General features: G+C 42.7%; 1 protein-coding gene across 1 annotated transcript in view; it reads left to right on the forward strand.

Moving 5' to 3' along the window:
• ADGRL3 (adhesion G protein-coupled receptor L3) overlaps positions 1-20,649 on the forward strand; it is a 482,184-nt gene that overhangs the window by 422,969 nt on the left and 38,566 nt on the right. The window contains 4 exon segments of the mRNA XM_031066355.1: positions 4,101-4,310; positions 4,813-5,033; positions 11,821-11,887; positions 13,314-13,405. Of these exon segments, the coding sequence (XP_030922215.1) occupies positions 4,101-4,310; positions 4,813-5,033; positions 11,821-11,887; positions 13,314-13,405 (590 nt within the window).

Consider the following 20,649-nt stretch of genomic DNA (forward strand, 5'->3'; position numbering starts at 1 on the left):
TGAAAGGACAGATTAGGCAAAGGAATGTGTCCTTTGCTGCTGGCAGCTTGGTTTGGCTGCTGTTTTCTTCTGCTGATGTTTTTAATAAGGGAGGAAATGGCTGTTCATCTCAGGGAGAGCCATTCTGTCATAAGCTGACATTCCCTGGGATTTGTTTTTATTAGCTCAGCTGTGGTGTGCAGACACTGCCAGAGCTGCTCATTGATTTTCCCAGCCTGGATAATATTGGGGCTGCCTGCTCCCCCTGCTGTGGTTGCTACCAGTGTTCCTGTAACTCCTCCTGCACAAATTCCTGTCAGCACTCTCCTCCTACTACTGCTCTTAGCCCCACTGGAAAAAAAACAGGTCTTTATCCCAAAGCCTGAGACATCTCTTTTCACCGGGCTTAACATTTTCTAAATCATAAATGTAAAACATACTTACTATAGAAAGCCTGTCACTGAAGTGTGTTGTTTTTTGTAAAGAACAACTTAGTAAGTTGTTCCTCTGCTAAAAATAATCTGTGTGTCAGCCTATTCTGTGAAGTGTGTAGCTCAGTGGTAACAAACCTCAGTGTCTTGCATGCTATGCCATGTAGCACCATTCTGGAGAGCCATGGTGCATTTGGGCAAGGAGTTGTTTGGTTGATGCTGCCAGGAATTGTCTCTTAGTCTGATATCTCGTATTTCTCATGGGCTCTGCTGGTTGCCCAAGTGTTTGGGAGGATCATTGAGAAGCAAGAGGTGACTGTAGTCAGTACACTGGTGGTCTCAGATGTATGTTGCATGCTTTAGAGACCCTAGGGCTTTCATTGTGCTGGAAAGATATTCCTAGGGATCTTCTGGGAATGGCAGATCCCAGAGGGTCGTGATCAGTGGCACAGAGTCCAGTTGGACCTGAGCAGGGAGGTTGGACCAGGTGACGCCAGTGGTGGTCCCTTCCAACCTTCACCATGCTGTGATTCAGTGGTTAGCATGCACTCTGAGCTGTTTTATCCTCAGTCAAGAACAGTTTTGAACTGTAACAGGTAAAGAGAAAATTTGCTGTTCTTGCATTTTTCTGTAGTTGAGACCAGGCTTGAAGGCTGACACCTACATCCAAAATCTTGGTGTTCCCTGTATCATACTTAACCCTGCAACTCCGTATACCAGCTGTGTAAGCCAGGTTATGCTGCTCCTTGTTTGTCGCACAGAGATCAGGTGATGGCAAGGAAAACCTCATGGCATTGGGAGAGGTTACCACTGTTGTTCCCTTTCCCATATTATTCTGATTGCTGTAACAGTGCAGTAATTTACAGGTTTCAGTCTCCAGCAAAAGGCAAGTTGCCTTTCGTTGTACTTGCTGCTGTACAAGCTCTGGATGTGCCTGCCCTGAGGGAGCAGTTGGCACTGCCATGGGAAGGATGCCAGTGCTTATCAAGTCTTTCCTGATCCATTTGCTCTGCAGTAGCACCTGAAATTGGGCATCTCAAACAGGCTGGAGTGTACCCAGCCTTTAAAATTCAGCTCACTTCTTCTCTTGGACTTTACTAGAAAAGCTACAAATTCTTTTTTTTTTTTTTTCCCCGAGGTGTTTTTAAATTGCTCTTGTTCCCAGTTCATTGTTATAATTCCTTTCTGTTTGTTCTTCTGTGAGTTTGTTGAGTTTGGGGAGGGAGTTTGTAATAATGGAGAAGTTGTTTTTATGGTTGTTTCCCGGCACTCCAGGGATGAGTGTTACATACATAAACTCAGTATTATCTTTACGATTAATATTAAAAAGAAAAGCAGTAAGAGCGATAATAGTAATAATAATAATGATACAGCAATGAAGTATATTTACTGCTAAGCATGGTCAGCTTCTTGGGCAAGCAGCCCTTCCCTGGAGAAGGCAAAGAACCTAGATGGTAGGATCCCTCTCCAAGAGCAAAACCACCTGTAATTCCTGCGTCATGTCTTAAATTCAGCAGAGTTGTGGTATTGTGATAAGAGGTGCAGGAGATGGGACCCGTGAGAGAAGAAGTCTTTGGAGAATTTTGCCTGCACCATGCTAAATTTGTCTTGGGCTGGATGAATATGCCCCCATCTGGGTGGGGCTGTGTACATCTGGCCAAAGTCTGCCTGGTTTCTTTCTCCCTGCATCCACCTGCATTGGCTGCCTTCTCCTGTTGCCCAGGCCAAGAGCTCTTGGTCCATTCAGCCTGGCAGGACAATCTAATCAGACAAGGGCTTGTTCAGGGAGATGTTCTCCTGCCATCCCTCTGCAGCCTCAGACAAAAGAAAGAATGATCTGCAAGGTGCAAGGTTTGCATTAACATTTTTCCGCAGAGTTAAGAGGGATGGATGATCTGGAATGACACTGAGATAAAGCAATGCGCAGCTGCCAGGGAAATGATGTGCTTCATCTTGTCAGGTTTCTGCGCGCTGCTGGATGAGCTGGCTGGAATAGGCATTTCTGTCATGAGCCACAGAAAGCACACAATGATTTCTTGTCTCCCTGTTGGACTTGTGACCTCTAGTTCCTTAGGTATTGGAAATAGTTGGAAAGAGATGCAAGGGGGTTTGGGCAAAGAAGCCCTCCATCTCTCCACCTCCAAGTCTTCCTGGAGACAAAACTTCCAGCATGAAAGGGATGGAGCAGAGAATCTCTCCCCATCTTTCATTATCATTTGATGCCTTTCGCTCATGCTGGTAAAGCCAAAGGGCTGAAAGGTTTGAGATGCTTCTTGCGTGTGCAGACATAGCAGAATGTATATTGAGAAAGGCCTGACATTTGATGCAACTTTATCACTGGCAAACAGGCAAAGAAAGTGGATAAATTGATCACCTTTTCCCTCCATCTGTCATAAGCTTTTATCCCATGGAGAGAAAAATGTTTCCACTTTGCCCTGGCTTTTTGAAGTGTGACACTATTGTATTTGCCAGCCTACATAATGCCCAAGTCATCAAAATGCCAGAAATGGTGGAGAATGTGATTACCATTTATAACACAACCCGGTGGATCACAAAGCTGGGCTTTGAGGTGCTCTGGTCTTTGTGAAATGCCCCCAGAGATTTCCAGCCAGTCTTTTCCCCAGCTCATTGATGCTAACTACTTACCCAAGCAGTTATCTCATGGCTGACCATGTATTTCTTGTGTTTTATTTACATTTTGTTAAGCAATGATATCTATAATTTCACCACATCTGGTGGAAGCTTGGGGATAGTGGACGAGTTTTATAGCCTGAATAGGGAAGTGCAATGCTCTCACCAGGAGGATCTCATCATGTGCCTCCTCTTTCCATGAGGGACATGAAGTGTAAGCTCAGGAGCAATGCAGCAGTGTTTTGTCAGCAGAGCCAAGGCTCACCTATCCTGACTCTCAGAAAACTTTGTTGCCTAGTTTTACACTGGCTTTGTTTGCATGGCTTTGAAGTACATCCATGTTAAAAGTTCATCACAGGGAATCAGTCACTTTCCAGGCTGTCTTAAAATCACTGTTCTGTTACAGTTTAAAAGCAAATTCGTGTTAAAAGGTCTGTCTTTTTTTTTCTGGGTAATGTTCTCAGGATCAATCTGACTTCCTAGGAGTTCTAAAATATAACTCCAGGGTTTGAAAAAGAAAAATCAAACTTCCTTTCTCCTTCCCCTGTGGAAAAAGAAAAAAAAAATCAAGCAATCTCTTTCTTTCGAAAGCCTCCAAGCTCATACATCTCTGAACATTTAAAGAGAGTCTTTTTTCACTGTTGGCAAATGGTTGTAGTGGACTTGCAGTTGTTGGACATGATGTTGTTAGCATGAAATGCTTTTTTACACTTGAATCACTCTGTTCAATGGTTCTGTTTTCTGGGTGTCCAGGCACTCCTTTGCCATGCTTGTGCAAGATTGAGCTGCACGCAAGACCAGCCCTGATATCTCACTATTTTCATCAACAGCATTATGCTTCTGCAAGGTTTTGGGGCCTGAGTCTGTCCAGGGCACCTGCAGCTTGCAAGATGCTTTGGAGTCTGTGTTTCAGGTTGCAGCTTTCTTGCTGCAGGGCTCAAGTTTAGGTGCATTTAATCTTTTTGCTACTTATGCCTTGTGCCACAGACAACCTTACTCTGTGTGCATTAGAAGTCATTCATCATGCACCTGATGAGATTTTTTTGTTTTTACCTTCAGCACAGCGATGCAGTCCATGACCTGCTCCTGGACTTCATCACATGGGTTGGCATCCTGCTTTCCCTGGTCTGCCTCCTGATCTGCATCTTCACCTTCTGCTTCTTCCGTGGGCTGCAGAGCGACCGCAACACGATTCACAAGAACCTGTGTATCAGCCTCTTCGTGGCGGAGCTCCTCTTCCTCATCGGCATCAACCGGACTGACCAGCCGGTAAGAGACAAAGCACTTTCTGCTTCTGTCACAGGCTCTTGTCTCAGTGCATCTGCTGTGTTTGACCAGTGAGAAACATTCCAGCACTGTCTTCATTCCATGCACGAGTCCTCACAGGGCTGGGCCCCCAGCTGATAACTGGGATTCACATACTGATGCCTGCTGTGATTTCAGGGGCTGTATGTGTGTTGCTTGTCAATGTGTGTGTATGTTTAATAAGCAGGTCATTAAAATGAGCTTATACCATGTACATCTTCATCTGCTTATTTGCATGATTGTGTGCGTGCCTGCCTTTGTATCTTTTAGTATCACTTATATATGCTTGTACTATTTTAAAACAATTCACACATATTTCCCAAGTGAAAAAAAAGTTCTTCCTTTGGAGAGGGAAGATAAGAACACCCTCATTTTTATTAAGCCTCCAAGTAAGAGTACTCCTGACTGTTGCATTAATTAATCATGCTACAAACACCTTCCCTTGCTCTTTTCAATCCTCACGCAGATTGCCTGTGCCGTGTTCGCTGCCCTCCTGCACTTCTTCTTCCTGGCAGCTTTCACCTGGATGTTCCTGGAGGGTGTGCAGCTGTACATCATGCTGGTGGAGGTGTTTGAGAGTGAGCACTCCCGGAGGAAGTATTTCTACTTGGTGGGGTACGGCATGCCTGCGCTGATTGTGGCCGTGTCAGCAGCAGTGGACTACCGGAGCTATGGCACAGACAAAGTGTGAGTGACCTTGGCTTTCCCTGGACCTGCTCAGGAGAGGTGGGAGTGGGGGCAACAAATGGACATGAGGAGCCCAGAGGAGTTGTTCAGGCAGAGCTCAGCCAGGAGGCATGCCTTGCCTTATCTCTGTGTTTCTTGCAGGATAAATTCCCCACTATGAAATTATTTGCAAAGGTATTTTCTAGGGAAGCCAGTCGAGGAAAATTTTGTCATATCATTGCATAACAACAGCAGAGGTGACTGTTCCTACTCTCAGTTTGGTACTATATCAGCAAGATCCTCCTTCTCTAACCAAAGACTGTTTCTTATTTGGATGAAGATGCTGCTTTCTTCCTCTTTTTTTAAAACTGGTCTATCAAATTAACAGAGCCTGCAGGCAAAATAGGTGGTGACTATGGAATGCATTAGGCTCTTTGCAAATCAGAACAGCTATATCATTTATCATTATGAATATTCTTAAGTGTTTTCAACATTGCTGAAGCTGGTATGAAAGCACAAGTTAGATTATCATGCAACACCGTCAAATGGAAAACAAGGGGAAGATTGAACATTTGATTCTCTTTGCCATCTTTGCTACAATAGGATTAACAGTGTGTTTTTATTGACTTTTTTTTTTCTTCCCTTATCAGTCTGCCTTTCTAGTCTCACTTTAACTGAGTTAAGGGCTCAATATGAAGGCATATATAGTAAAGAGCCATTGGTGGTTCTGAAGCTCTTTTTTGGCATAGATCAGGTTGGGCCATGGCAGCATTTGATTTTCTGTTAGGTTCAACTGCAAATTTTTTGCCTGAAACCTTATTTGTATATATGAACCTTTATGTTTTGAAAAAGCAGATCTGTAGAGCAGTGGAACTGCTCATGATCCATTACCATGCCAGCAGGCAAGCTTGCTCCCAGATGGATATTTGTGTTGTGTTCCTCCCATGAGTAGGAGAGCAGCGACCTGAATTTGTATAAATGTCACACTTCATGGAAAGGAAAGGAAATCTCCTACAGATAAGGGTAGGAGGGTGTAAGTTTTTTAGGATCTCTACCAATTTATCCAAAGTAGTTTGACTGACTTTTACAAGCCTAGAGGGCAAAGAATAGGTAACACAACAGCTGATTGCCATTTTTGAAGGAGATTTTCCATCAGTTGCCACCTTCTTCCTGCCCCAACAAGCTTTTCTATTCACTCCCCCTCTTGAACATTATATAAGCACCTATTAAATCAGGTATGGAAACAGTTTGCCTTGTCCCTTTAGACAAATTTATTCTTGACTGTGGTGTTCCTGTGGAGGACATAGCTCTTCACAGTGGCCTGCATCAGGCGTGTTGAGCCTCAAACATATTCCAGCAGTCTGGAAAGGACAGCACATCTGCCATTGCTGGAGCACTGTCCTAACCTGTCCAGTTTACAGTGTAGTATTTTGTGGCTACTTTCCACACTGTTCACCCTTTGGCTTTTGCAAATAGACCTTGGTTGCCAAAATGTTTCCATGCCATGGAAGGTACAGGCAGAAAGTTTGGCTGAAATTCCCCGAAGGCAAACACTTCACTATCTTGGCATTGAAGAGGCAGCAGTCCTGTGTGTGTGCCAATAAAATATGTCTCCCTCACCACAGCACGAAGTGGTATTTTAAATGATTACACATGTATATATAATATTTTGCAAATAAATATTTACAGATATTTGCAAATCTAAAATATTTATTTCTAATTTTTAATTCCAGAATGTACAATTTTATCACGTTCTCACAGAGGAAAATAAAAACCATACAATATGTTTTGTATAACTATCATGCTCCATCTGGTTGATGGATGATGATGTATTTTTCAGTATAATGTTATTAGAAGGGTAGAACTGATTAGAATTTGTAGTGAACTCTATGCCAGGCATACATAATTTGATTGCAAGAAGTTGCTTGGTTTTGCCAGGTTTTGTAAAACATCCTCTGGAATATATTACTTGCCTCCCTCCATTATTTACTGCATTTGTTTAAGCAGGACTTATGGAACTGTTAGTGTTATTTGTTTTTTGCCTGGCACTTGGTGCCACCATTCATACATCTCAGAATGATTTGCTTAAACACACAGTGTAGGGTTTTCTTGATTTAATTTTCCTTTCTAAATCCAACCCTCCTGTAACACATGCCCAGATTACATAGCCAGGAACAGGCAGTTGTTCCTCCCTCTATAGCTTTACTCATCACTTGGTGCTTGTGATTTTCTTGAAGTATTCCGTGGCCTATTATTCAAATTGGCATTTTGGACTAGCTGCTCCATAAAGATACTCTTATACACTTAATTAATTCAAGGATGGGGATTGGTCCTTTTCCTAGGTTTTTTTTAGTTTTTTGTTTGTTTGTTTTAGAACAGTTCAAACCCCTTATATTAGGAGATTAATTTGCTTTTGTGAATAAGCAGCAGCATAGATTCCCTTTAAAGATCATCCCATTCAGGCTAGCTCAACTGTGTTTGAGATAAATCAGAAATGTTCTATCTCACCTTATTCAGATTCTAACCTCTCAAATGAAAAGCAGGAAACCCCACTGCAGACAGTGTGGTTCCCCCACATTGCCAAAGAGATTCTGGCAGTGCTCTCATGAACTTCTGAGTTACCATTTCTTACAGACCATATCTTCAGCTGCTGGGTCTTAAATGTCCACAGCTCAAATTAGGCTGCAAAAAAGAAGATACTGGGATTGTACTTAAAAAAAAAATTAAAAGACAAATCATTTGCCTTATCCCATGTGTTAACCAAGTCCATCCATCTCCTCGATGGATATGATGTCAAGGGTCATGGTGGCCAATGCTGCAAAATTCAAAGAAAATAGTACAAAAAATAGTATTTGCCTTTGTAGTTAGTGTTTGAAAATAACTTGCATCTAAAATTCAGTAAAAGCTCAATTATGGCTTTAGCAGCCTTTGAGAAGACTCATGCTAGAAGCAGGCCATCCCAAATCAGCAGCAAGAAGCTATTTCATATTTCCATACTTCCCTGGGTTTCATATCAAAGCCTCTCTCAAACTGCAGAGGAAAGCAGCTATGCTTTGAGTGATTCAATATATTTTAGAATCTTGTAGGTATATTAATTCACTGGTGATCAAATCCATCATGGCAGGGATCTCTCTTTTGTTTCTCCCCCCTTCTTCCCCATCTTTTGGAATGCTATAAAGCAAGATATACACAGTAAGCAATCCAGCTGTCAGAAAGCAAAATGAAAGCCCTGTGTATGTACACAGCCTCCGAGTCCATCAGCCAGGCGCCGACATGTCATGCATGTAAATGCTGCTCAGAAAATAGCATCTAACAATGTGGTCTGTCTTGGGTGGCTCCACTGAACTTGTTTTATTTGCAGTGCTGCTGCCAGTATTTGGAGGAGGAAGCGTGAGCTATGTGGATGCTGAACTCCATTAAGCAGAACCTATATTGCACCCTTGAAAGGCACGTCTGGTGCATACATATCCCATTGCTGCACCCTGACAAGGAGGCTGTACAGCCACATGAAACAAACCACTGAGCTCCCATGAACAACATGATATGTTTAGGGCTCTTCAAATTTTATGGTCCAATGGCAGCTAATGATTGTTTATTGGTTATATTTAATGCACACCGGGGATAGTTTAGTATTTGATTTCTCTTCATGCAGAAAATAGAGTAAACTCTTTGTAGTCTTTATTACTTGGGCAAAGCTTTAGGTGAATATTGTGAGTTGCCACTGTGGAAAAGGAGGAAATTAAAAAGTAAAGGAGAGCAGTGCCACGGAGCTTGTCACGAGAACTGAATGCACTGGGGTGACTCCTAGAAGAAGCAATGGGGTTTTGAGCAGTATTCCCTACATACACACATTCCTGATAATCCCCTGCCTTGCATTGAGGCCTAAAGGAGCTTGTTTGCTCTATGGCAGCACAGCCTAAACTCATAATGTGGCAAGTCTGCGCTCACAGCGCAGCTGCTCGTGGAGGGTCACAAGTAACTCAGCAGCCCAAGATTAGCAACTCTGGGAAGTGAGTTGCCTGATTGCTTCCTTGTTTGGAGGAGCTCATTTATGCAGCTCATTGTGCGTGTGGGTTTTTGTCTTCTAAGGCAAGAAAAGCTCAGTGTGGTACTTGTCTGATTAGCAATTTACAGCTCCACAACGCAATTGGCGGGATGCCTGTGTTTTGATATTTTGGTCTTAATTTGCATTTTTAATGAGGTATGACTTAAACAGGTTCAGAGTTTCATCTCTTCCTGATGACCACCAAAAAACCCACTTTTTTTTAAATCCTCCAAGACTGAGTATCATACACAGTTTCATAAAAAGGCAAATTTTCTATTCAAACAAATAAAAAAATGACATGGCATTCTTTGAAGTGTACAGAGAGGCCTAAAAAAAGCCTTCTCTGTTTTTCACAAGCTGTGCTTCAGCTTAGGTGAAGCCATGTCTCCTAGGGCTCCTTTTGCTCCATGCCTTTTGCCCCATGCCCCACTTATCCTGATGGCAGGATCTGGTTCCTCTGTTCCTCTGCTGTTTCTCATCCACAGCATCTCCGTTGTTTTTTACAAATGAAGAGACAGATATTTTAGGGGAGTGGGGTGGAAAATTTCATTCTTTTTGCTGTCTGGAAAAGGTACCAGTTGCTTTGCTCTTCTTTGCTGAGCCTGGCACAGCTTTTTACTCATTCAGTATTTCAGCTTTCCCTGGTTTTCCCCATGTCCCAATCTGTATGCATTCAAAACCAGCTGCAACAGATGTGACTGAAGGGTGATCACTGTGCTTCAAGAAGTAAAGAGAGGGTTTATGTTTTTCCTCTTCCCTAGATTTTCCAAGATCCAGGTCACTGTTTATGCTGAAGAAAAACTAAGTTGATGGTGCCTAAAATACAGTGCTCCCAACTTCTGGGCAGCAGGGGCTAGGGGTTGTTTTGAATGTTAAACCGTCAAAAAAAGGATTTGAAAATATTTTCATTTAAAAAAAATAAAACCCCCACAACCCTCTGAGTCCTCTCCCACACACCAGCACTCATTATCAGTAGAAAAAAAAGTGATGGGGCTGCGTATTCTGTGATTTATATGCAGCAGCTGAGGCATAAGCACCAGTTACTCATTTTTCCTGAGGGGGATGGGGTAGGTATAAAGTCTGAAACGCCGTGTAAATATGTGAGCTGCTGCTATGCGGACATCCTTGTTCAGGAATGGGGGGGCACTTTTTACAGGGACTTCATTATCCTTGAAACCTCTATTCCTTTGTCAAATCTAGTTGCAGTTGGGTGACATTTCAGATGGTATTATGGGTGATACACAGATGTCATGATCACATAAACCTTTTCCTATAGGGAATCAGACTCAAGTAGTTTCGAGTCACTCATGTTATTCCATTACCAGCTGCATCTAAATCACCTTGAACTTCAGCAGCCACGGAGGAAACAAGATTTCCCAGCAATTGCTCTGAAAGCCTCTGTTTGCCTCTTGCATTAAGATTTTGCTGCTATCACGTGAGGATTCTGGATGAGCAACTGCAGAGGCAGTTCAGGAGTGACAGTTACGGAAGTGACAGTATTTTAATTTGTGACAAATAGCCTTATGAGTGTGTGTATATATATCAATACATCTCCAACACTGATGAGACCTGAAATTTATATGGTCAGGAAGGGAAGTGAGAAGTTTTCTCTGCATATTTGAATTTATTCATATTTTGGCTTCTCCCAGCCACAGAGGTTCAGGGCATGCTTTATTCTCTTGTCAGGCATCTCCTGCTGATCATCTCCCATGGGGCTGCTGGCACAGACCTTTCTGCCTGTTGCAAAGTCCATTGGAAGGGAAAAAGCATTAGGCACATACACTAGAGCTGTCATTTGTGAGAACTGCTATCTCCACCACCATGATGAATTCATATATACAGTTCCTGTCACTTGCCTAATCATGAAATTTTGTCGGATGTTTAGTAGAAGAGTGGTTTTATGCTTTCTCAGTCCTTTGTGTATAAACGGAACTGTGATTTGCAGCATTGCAAAGACGACAAGATATTATTATTTTAAACATCATGTGGAACTTTCTTGGAATTTACATTTGTCTGTCTTGTAACGAGTCACTTCCATTTTTGTCTTCCTGTCGCCTGGAATGAACTAGGAATGGAAATGTAATTTCCCAGGGGCTTTAAAAAATGTGGGGAGTATTAAATGCGGTTGAAATTAAGCGATTAATAATTTAGTTTTAGGCCATGAATCAACTTCTTGTGATAGCACAGACCATATGCAACCCTGGAAACATTAGTGGAAACAAAATACTCAGGAGGTTCAGGGAAATAAAACACTTTAAAGGGGAAGTTGCTGAACCTAATTAAACCTCAGCCTTCTGTTATCCAATTCATGCTTCCTATTTGCACCAAAGTTTCTCTGATGTACTTGCTAGAGAAATGTCATCTTGCTTGACAGCTGATGCATCAGACAGCTTGCATTGCATCAGAGCTGGAGAGCAAAGAGGAGCACAAAGCAAAGAAGAAGCTCTGTGCATGTTCCTCAGACCCCTTCCTTAAAAAACCCCACAGTTTAAGGAGTTTTTCCAACAGATGCAGAAAGCCTTAGCAAATAGGCCTTGTGCCATTTTCTCCCTGCTTCCTCTAGAGGTAATTATCTTACTCCATCAATAGTGCTGTCAGAAATTGGGCACATAATTCAGCATTTAAATGAACAAGCAATGTAATATTTCCTGTCTCCCACCGGCATGTTTTGCAGCTCACATTCTTCTCTGTCACTCTCTCACTCTTGATGTATGTCCTGGGTGCAGTCCTTGAATGCCTTCTTTCCCCTGTGTTTCATTACAGATGTTGGCTCCGACTTGACACCTACTTCATTTGGAGCTTTATAGGACCAGCGACCTTGATAATTATGGTAAGAACTCCTAATTAACTACTCCATCTCTCAGGTCAAGAAATAAAACTTTTGCTGTCCCTTTTCTCTTTATCTTTAATTTACACAGATTAATTTGAGAAAGGCATGTTCTTCTTTGACCCTACCTGGCATAGCAATTAGACCCTCATTATGAGAGGCTCTTGGCATTGCAAAACACTTGATCAAAATGGACCAGGGAGCTTCAGAACAGGCACTTGCAGAGTTTGGTTTTTACCACTGGACATTTAGAAGTGCCAAACTGTTTTCATGCCACTCACTGCTCACACTCCTTTCAAATTCCAGAGTGAAATTTTGCATTGATAATACAAAAACAAAACAAAACAAAAAAAAGGGAGATCTGGGAGCAGGGGAGGGGGGAATGAAGAAAAGTCCGAGCTGGAAAAGAAGTTTGTTGAGGGTTTTTCCTAACCAGCAGAAGTTGAAATTTGTGTGACTTCATGTTTAGCACATTGCCAGCTTATCAGCTAACACAGCAACAAGGTAGAGAACCCAACTTCAGAGACAGCTGGAGTTTTCTTATACTTTAATCACTACAATATGGCTTAAATAAACCATCCTTTGTTTTGACTAGGCTACAGTTTGGCTAGCACAGAAAACCAGGCACTCTCACTTCAATGCAGACATTGTCTCTGCTTCTTCTGCTTCTCCTGCAACCTGGGAGCTGTTTCAGCAGCCTTCCACATCAGGAAGGGGGCCATGCCACCAACTACAACTCTTGGGGGTTTTTTTCCCCCTTAAGCAATTCATTCATAAAAAGATATCTTCCCTTTTTGATTATGTCTCAAATCCTAGACTGGGCTTTTTGGGAAACTCCTTTCCAGGAATTGGCTGCCTTATGAACACTGAGGCCTGGAAACATCTTTTATGAAACATCACATCTTTTATGGAACAAATCAAACCCTTTTTGATTTTTGTTTATTCAACTTTGCATTGTGTTAAGCATCAGTTGTGATTTCCCTACCCACCTTCCCCATTACAATGTGTTTAAAAGGTGTATTCACCAGAAAAAGATGCTTTTATGCTTCATTACAATGGGGCTGGCTAAGTAAGATGCTGGGAGTGACTTTTCACGACTGTACACCTCTCAGACACAGAGAAGCTCTTACAGAAAGTATTTTTAATTTTCCATAATGCTCCTTGAAGCACTACAGTTGAGGTTAGAACCAGCCTTGTATCAGCAGTGCCACAGCTGTGCTAAGGCTATGGCATCACCAGTCCTGTAATCTACAGGCCAGGTCACCTTATAAAGTGCTTAGAAATTCTCACTGATTCAGTCACTATAAAGCTGTTCCATGAGCTAATTTCCTACAGTAACCCATCTGTTACAGAGAAGGAGCTGACTTTCTCCCCATCCTGTTGTGCTGTGTCACATAATCCTTTTTTTTTTCTTCCCCCTCCATTGCAGCTTAATGTCATCTTCCTTGGGATTGCTCTCTATAAAATGTTTCATCATACTGCCATACTGAAACCTGAATCTGGATGTCTTGACAATATCAAGTAAGTGGTTTTTCTCTTCCTGTTTCTGTCTTTTGCTGTTTATTCCCTCATTCCTCTGAGGTGCAGAACAGGGGAACCAGCTCTGGCAGCAGCAGTGCTAACCAGGGATAATACCTTGGGCTATGGCACTGCAGAGTGGTTTCTAAAAGACACCAAGTGGCTGATGATGAAGCGCTATATTGGGATTTGGCTGCAATTGTTGGCATTTTCCGTTCAATTTTGCATGAAGGAGGCAAAGCTACATTTTCTGTCCTTGAAGCAGGTAACCTTCTAGTCTAGTAAAGGAAATTGTGCCCAATAATTACCAGCTAATTATTGCAGTCTCTACAGGGAAGGTGTTGAAACAGTTGATTATTACTACTTCTGTGTGCTCTGAGGGCAGCTGCCTTACTTGTTTTCTGTTTGTTTTGGCCCTGACACGTTCCATGACCCAAATTCTCCCCCAGAGTCTTTCAGCAAAGTTATCCAGGATTTTCCTGGGGGTGCCCACATCAGCAGGTGGATGTGCTTGCCAGCCAAAGCATGTTTTGCCCTTGCACTGGGTTAACATCTGAGCCTGGGCATCTTACTGTCTAGCAAGCTGCTTCATTATATTGGTAGGGTATTAGTCTCTGTCAGTGCGTGTTTATTCAACTACCTCTGGCTTTAATTACTCTCTTCAAAAACACAAGCCAGATTTCAGGTGCAGCGCATGATAAGACTGGGAGCCTGCTAATTAATAAAACCATCTAATGAGCTTCAGGAGGAGGAGATTGTTGGGAGTCAGCACTTTATTGCTCACCCAGGAAAGGAGAGCATGGTGCAGCACAGCTTGAAGTGGGTTCTCCTCTCTCATTCGTGGTAGGAGAGGGTGAAGAGGTGTAAGGGGAGCTCTCAGCAAGGCTGTTGTTCTTAATGCTGAGCTGCTCTTGCAGATGCAGCTTTAATTTGAACCAGGTCAGGGCCCTCCCAAAAACTTTCTCAGCAGGCAAGGCTTGTAGTGCCATTGGTGTGTCATGACCTGCATGGTCCTTTGGGTGAAGTTTTAGGTGCAGCTCCTCCCTCAAGGGTTGGGAGGAAAGGGAATTGGAGTCTGCGCAAATGCAGGAGACCCATTGAGCTCAGAAACCCTCAGAGCCCTCGTTCACCCGGGTTTTAGGGAGTCTGCTTTGCAGGGAGCCTCAATTTCTCCTGCCATTGCTTGGCTATAAAATGAAATTAGAGAAGCAATCCCTTCTGGATGTCCAGGATTGATCCCAGAAAGATAGTCTGTCATTTGGTCTTGGATGAGGTATTAAAGGCATGGTACATTTAATAACATTTATTAATATGGCTACTTGTCATGCATTAGTGCTATAGGATTGCTCGCTGAGAACAGTCTCTTTAAGGTTACCCGCACAAAATCATCTTACAGTATGACATTTAAATATAAAACTGGGAAGAAGAAAAACAACAAAACCCTTATAATTAAAGAAGAAATAATAAATGCCTACTGAATAATCATCTTGAGCTAATCTCTAGTATCTTTGTTTAAAATGCCAGGAATTTATACAACCAGTTGCATCAATTATAATGTCATTGTAAAATATTTTATAGGTTCTTTGGCAGATGAGTGTCTATTCCTGATTTGACTTCATTAAAACGTTTTGAAAACACAAGCAATTAAAATACTTTTAAGTATGTTGCTGATACTCTTCCAAATGCATTGCTTCATTACAAATTACTTTCTATGCTTGAGAAAATAAGAGCAACATAATATAAACTCGGGAAGACCCCTGGCTCACCCCAGGAAGTTTATCAAACCAAGCATTTCAGAACAGACTTGATTGTAATTTCTGAATACGTAAGCAGGACATCATTAACTCTCTAAATTCAAGACGTGTTGTGTCAGTGTTGGATGTGCTCGAGTTAGGAGGAAGTGCACATTTGTAACAGAGAGGGGAATTCACCTTGGAGGGAGTTTTCCTAGGGAAGAAGGGGTTTGCAATCTTCAGAAAAGTTTTCAGTAAGATCATAGTTGTCTTCTAGATACAATCATAGTCTTGTTGCAGGTAAGATCGTGGTCTTCCCGCACAGTCACTGGCTCTAAGTCAGTTGCAAAACATGGATGTGTTACAGCAGCTCTGGAATAAAAAGCCACAGAATATTTATTTCACAGAGGACCACAAAGATCCTATCTGAGCAACCCTCCATGGGTCTACAGGATTAGTAAAAAGGGACCCAGGTCCCAGAGCCTTGTGTCTTGTTGTATCAGTTTATATTTAATAAAACAAACCAAACCAAGGGCCTGCATTGGAGGGCCCCTTGCTGCCATCTGCATGTGACAGCTTTACAGCACATGGAGAGCTGAATGAGAGCTTGTTCTCCCAGCTCATTTCCTAGCATTACTCTGTGTTAGGCTGTGGTGAAGCTCTCGCAACATAAATCCTGAGCCTGTTTAACAACAGCAAAATACTTGATTCCCTATGGCAACGTAAAAATAAAGGCCATAAAATATTTTAATAGGCTGTTAATAAGCGCCCCTGCAATCTGGTCCTTGCCTATGTCACTTTAAAGGTTAGAAATACATTATGAAGTATAGAAAATAGAGAGCCGAATAACTCCACTTAAATTAGTGAACTTGATAAGGGATCAGGTGTCACCTGGGATACCTTTAATTACTGCACCAACAGAAAAACCATTCAAAGGGCAGTGCCTGAACCAGATGTTGTGTGGCTGATAGATTTGTAGGCACTGTGCAAAGTTGTAAAAATAAACTTCCCTAACCTTCAGGAACAGTCCCTGGATTATTGTGCCAGCATGGGAGATTGTGACATTCCTGCGGTGGGGCACTGGTTACCCAGGGGTTACCCAGAAAGAGATTTGATGAGCACAGAGCTGGTTTATTTTTGTCCTTGTTAACTTTTCTGGCTTAGCCCAGCATTTCAAGAGAGAAGTAGGGTAACCACATATGTGGGTCCTTCACCCTGTGCCAGTGGCATCCTCCCTATATGACAGGTTGGTACTGAGCCAATCCAGTGGGTTGTGCCCACTGAGACAGCGAGATTCGTGCTCTAGTCCTGCTTTTGAGGCATGTAGCCAGGAAAAGATGTGAGCCTGTGTATGTGGGATATGTTGTTCAGAGCTGTAAGAGTTTTCTGTGCTGCCACTGATGCCAGGAAGATATTGGCTTCCATTTCATAAGAGGTACCATCCCCAAAAGTAGCATGCTTTTACCTAGGCCCTTATGAAAGAGTTCTGTTTGATGTCTTCCTTCAATATATTTACACAGAATTTTTAAGGATTCATCGAGAGTGGTGATCTCTTCTGCCCCTTAAAGATCTTCTTTATGTATGAAGTGACACAGACAAAAATGCCCAAACAGCTGCCTCTTGGGTGGTATGTGTAGCTTCTCACCATGCCTCCCCAAACACACACTGGGAGGGGATTTTCCTTCCCAGCCCTTTACAATGCCTTTTTCTGGGTGCTTGAAGTCCACTGTGGCCATTGCTCTTTCATCTGTGTGTGGCTTGTTGGCAAACACAGGTGAGCAGAGATGGATAGGAGCATTGTTTAGTCCTTGGCAGCTCTGCCCACATCACACATACCTCACTCCTGGCCCATCTGAGGCTAAGAGTGGGATGCAAAGGGTGCACAAAAAGGCTCTTGAGCACAAACTAATTTACTGTCAACAAATGTACCCAGGAAGGTGTTGTTTTGGAAGATTGATTCCCCCAGCCTTTACAAGCTTGCAGGGAAGGTACATCTTTCAAGCCAGGGACTACGTAAACTTTTTGGATGCCGAAGGCCTGCTGTGCTGCTTGCACCTGTAGCCTGTGAGGTGGAGGCTGTAGGCATATCAGCACAGTATTGATGCACTCTTGCTAGCAGATGGCTCCTCATGAGGATGTGTTAGCAGCTGGAATTCTTTGGAGCAGCTGTGAGGCTGTTTCACTGGAGGTTGCTGCTGTGTGGAGTGATTTCTGGAGCCGAGCGGCTCAGAGGCTCTCCTTCATGCTTTTCCATTGTACTGGGAAGATGCTGGATGTGCAAAATGTTTCAGATTGTCACAGACAAGACTGCACTGAATCTTTTTCATATTCACATTCCTGTGGGAAGCCTTATGTGACAACAGAAAATACATTGTATTTGAATAGTCCAGCACAGCTCTTCCGTTTTCCATCCATCAGCTCCTTTCCAGGTGGTCAGGTGTGCACTGTGGCAGCTTGCACACCAGGTTTCCATCCAACCCATGCCAGATGCTGCAGCACAACAAACCATCCCCATTTCCAGATGCTTAACCACCATTCTCTGTGCAAAACAGGATTTCAGGCTAAGCCTTTGCATTGCATGGCAGTGCAGTGCTTGTTCTGCAGCCATTTAAATAATGCTCATTCAAATCATCCTGGTTATAGTGAAGGGAAAAAAAGAAGAGCTACACTGATGGTAGTGAAATCTGAGCTCTTTGGTGCAAGCTCTCATTGTGTACTGTGTGGGGCTCATTAGTTAATGGCATGGAAAACTGCTGGAAAATTGGGAGGGGAGAGAAGTGGTTCAGCTAACAAAATGCAAGTCCTACAAGCAAACTAAGAGGGTTCATCAATGGGGGCCAAGCAGCTGCTACACCTGAAGTGGACTTTTCCAAATGGCTGGAGGGGAGAGGATCTCTCTCAGCAGAGACCAGAAGCCGTCATTTTCTTTTCCTTACAGACAGAACCTTCCCTTTGAAGTTCCCACAGGCATCCATCCCTTCTCTCCCTGGTGCTGTTAGTGTTTCCCCAGGCCAGACCAGACTTCCTGACATTCTTCCATGCTGTAGTATGTGGCAACTAGATTTTATTTTGTTTACTTTGGAAGAGCAACACATCAGCTGTAGCTGCCAAGAGCAGTTGCAGACCCCCGAGAAAGAAGTCAAGAGGCAAAGGGCTTTGCCAATTTGTTTCCCTTTTTGTCCCATTTTATTGTGTTACTGTTTCAGTCAGGGTGTAGCTTGGTTGTGCCACAGACCACCTGCATGCTCTTTAGAAAGCACAACATGTGGGGACCCTTTCAAAGAGGAGTGTGTGAGGCTGTAGTCCTGGGTTTGTTGGAAAAACTCATTTAGTGCATTAGAAACTTGCCTGAAAGTCATCCTGGAAATTTAATTTTCTTTCCTTCAGACAGGGAGGCCCAGGGTCTTAGATGGGAGCACCTTTTGTTGCTAAAGAGGCGCTATTAATTAGAGACCTTGAGATAGTTTAATCCTGGCATTAATCACTGTAGTTGTGCTGCAGTTTTCTTCCTCTTGTGGAAACCTGCTCCCATCCCATCTTCCACAATGGAAGATTAAAAATGAAATGAAATTGAAGATGAAAAACATGAAATTCCCTAGAAAAACATGTGTTTTTTCTGAGCACACCGGAGATACTGAGAGACTGTTTTTAGGCATTGTGACCGCATTCACAAGAGCACATGCTCAAATCCCATTAATAGGGACGAAGCAGAAGTGTCCGGCATTGCAGCCTTCAGAAATCAATCCTCAAATGACCAAAACAAGCCCTCCTCAGCTTGCTGGCTGCCATGGAAGTTTCAAATGGCCATGGCTAAAGGCACACAGCCCTGAATTAAAGACTAAACAAAATCGTATATGTTCTCTCAAGTTTCTGAGTGGAAACAAAACTCACACCGTACTCCTCTATTTTGTGGATTTTTTCCATAGAAGTCTCTTGCTCAAAGGCTTGCAAGAAATAAATCTCAGAAGGCATGACTTAACAGCCAAAAGTAGGAGCCAAACGTAAAGATTTAACCTTGATTATTACTATATAAAACCTTGCAAAGCTCAGTCTGGGCTCTTTCAGGGAGTCTGGCCCAGGTTGTGGGAGGTGAAGGATGGGGAGCACCAGGAACAAAACTGAGAAGCCCCTTTTGAAGATATGCCTCTTTTAAAACTGTTGCCATAGCCCTCTCTCCCCATATGTTGTATGGGTGTAAGTGATTATCTGCTCATTTTCGTGCTTCAACATATGTATTTTATTTAAAGAGACATGACTAATCCCAGCCCCCAGATTAGCTTGTTGTTTCAGTCCTGTGGGTTTGCTTAAGCCATAAAAAAATCCTGAGTTAGGTAGAAAATTGAAAACAAAGGTTAAATAGAACTTCCAAAAATCATCTGCAGAAATGTTTAAATTAAATCCTTGATTCAACACAGCGGTATTGTGCTGGCAGGAACAGAGGTTTACCAGTCTAGTTTTATTTGCTCAGCTGATTGAAATGCAGAAAAAAGTAAACATCCTGGGTTTGGTGCAGTGGGGAATGCGTTAGACTTTTGAAAATGCAAGATTTTCTTTTTCCTTCTTTGATATGAAGAGCTTACATTACCAATGAAGAACAATAATTTGTAGCAGGTATGCTTTTACTAGTGGAAGATTAATTTGTGCTTTGTTCTAGCCATTTTAGAAACAAAACAAAGTAGGAGACAATAAGGATTATTCCAGCTTTTTCTATGGAGATTTAAGATCCTCTATTGGTTTCCAGATCTTCCTTGTTTAATCATAAAATGTTTGTGATGACAAAGGGTCTGGAACTGAATATTGCATTCTGTTCACCCAGAGGACTGGACTTGCAGAACAGCAACACTTAAATCCTTCATTACCTCTGGGTTTTTGGTTGCTTGGGAGTGCAGAGGGAGGACACAGTACAAAAAGAGGGCCCAGTTCTTGGGAGCTTGCCCAGCACAGCATCTAGGTGAAAAAGGTGCGTTCCTTTATCTTCAGAGTTCTCAGATTCATGGAGTAAGGGCTGAGAGTCTGGCAACATGAACACTCCCTGCTAGGAGCAGCAGGTGTGGAGAGGAAGTTTTCATGCACCCATGTCCTGACTGGATATCACCTATAATTTAAATAAAAAAACAATTTAAATATTTTTAAATCTCTTTAAAAAGATTTTCATACAGCCCTACTAACAAAATAGAAAGATTAACTGACTGGGCTGTTCAGGAAGAGGGCATTGAAATATCTCTCCTTCCCACCCAGCTGTGCTATATGCAGTATATTTGGACTCCTCTGACTTTTGGGGACAGCAGGCTCAGAGTACAGCAGTTCCAGGGATGGCTTCTGGAAAGGAATCATCCGTGGAGAGGATAAACTGATCCTAGGGAACCAAGAAGACTCCCAAGCCAGCGTTGGGGTCTGGATAAACTTGGATGAGAAGCAAGTGTGTTTAAAGAGTCCTTGGGACATGCAGACAGCACATTCCCTGTCACCAAAAATCTTAAGAGGAGTGTTTTGCAAGGATAACCAAATTATCTG

This window comes from Geospiza fortis, unplaced genomic scaffold (genome assembly GCF_000277835.1).
Source record: "Geospiza fortis unplaced genomic scaffold, GeoFor_1.0 scaffold11, whole genome shotgun sequence".
Taxonomy (NCBI): Eukaryota; Metazoa; Chordata; class Aves; order Passeriformes; family Thraupidae; genus Geospiza; species Geospiza fortis.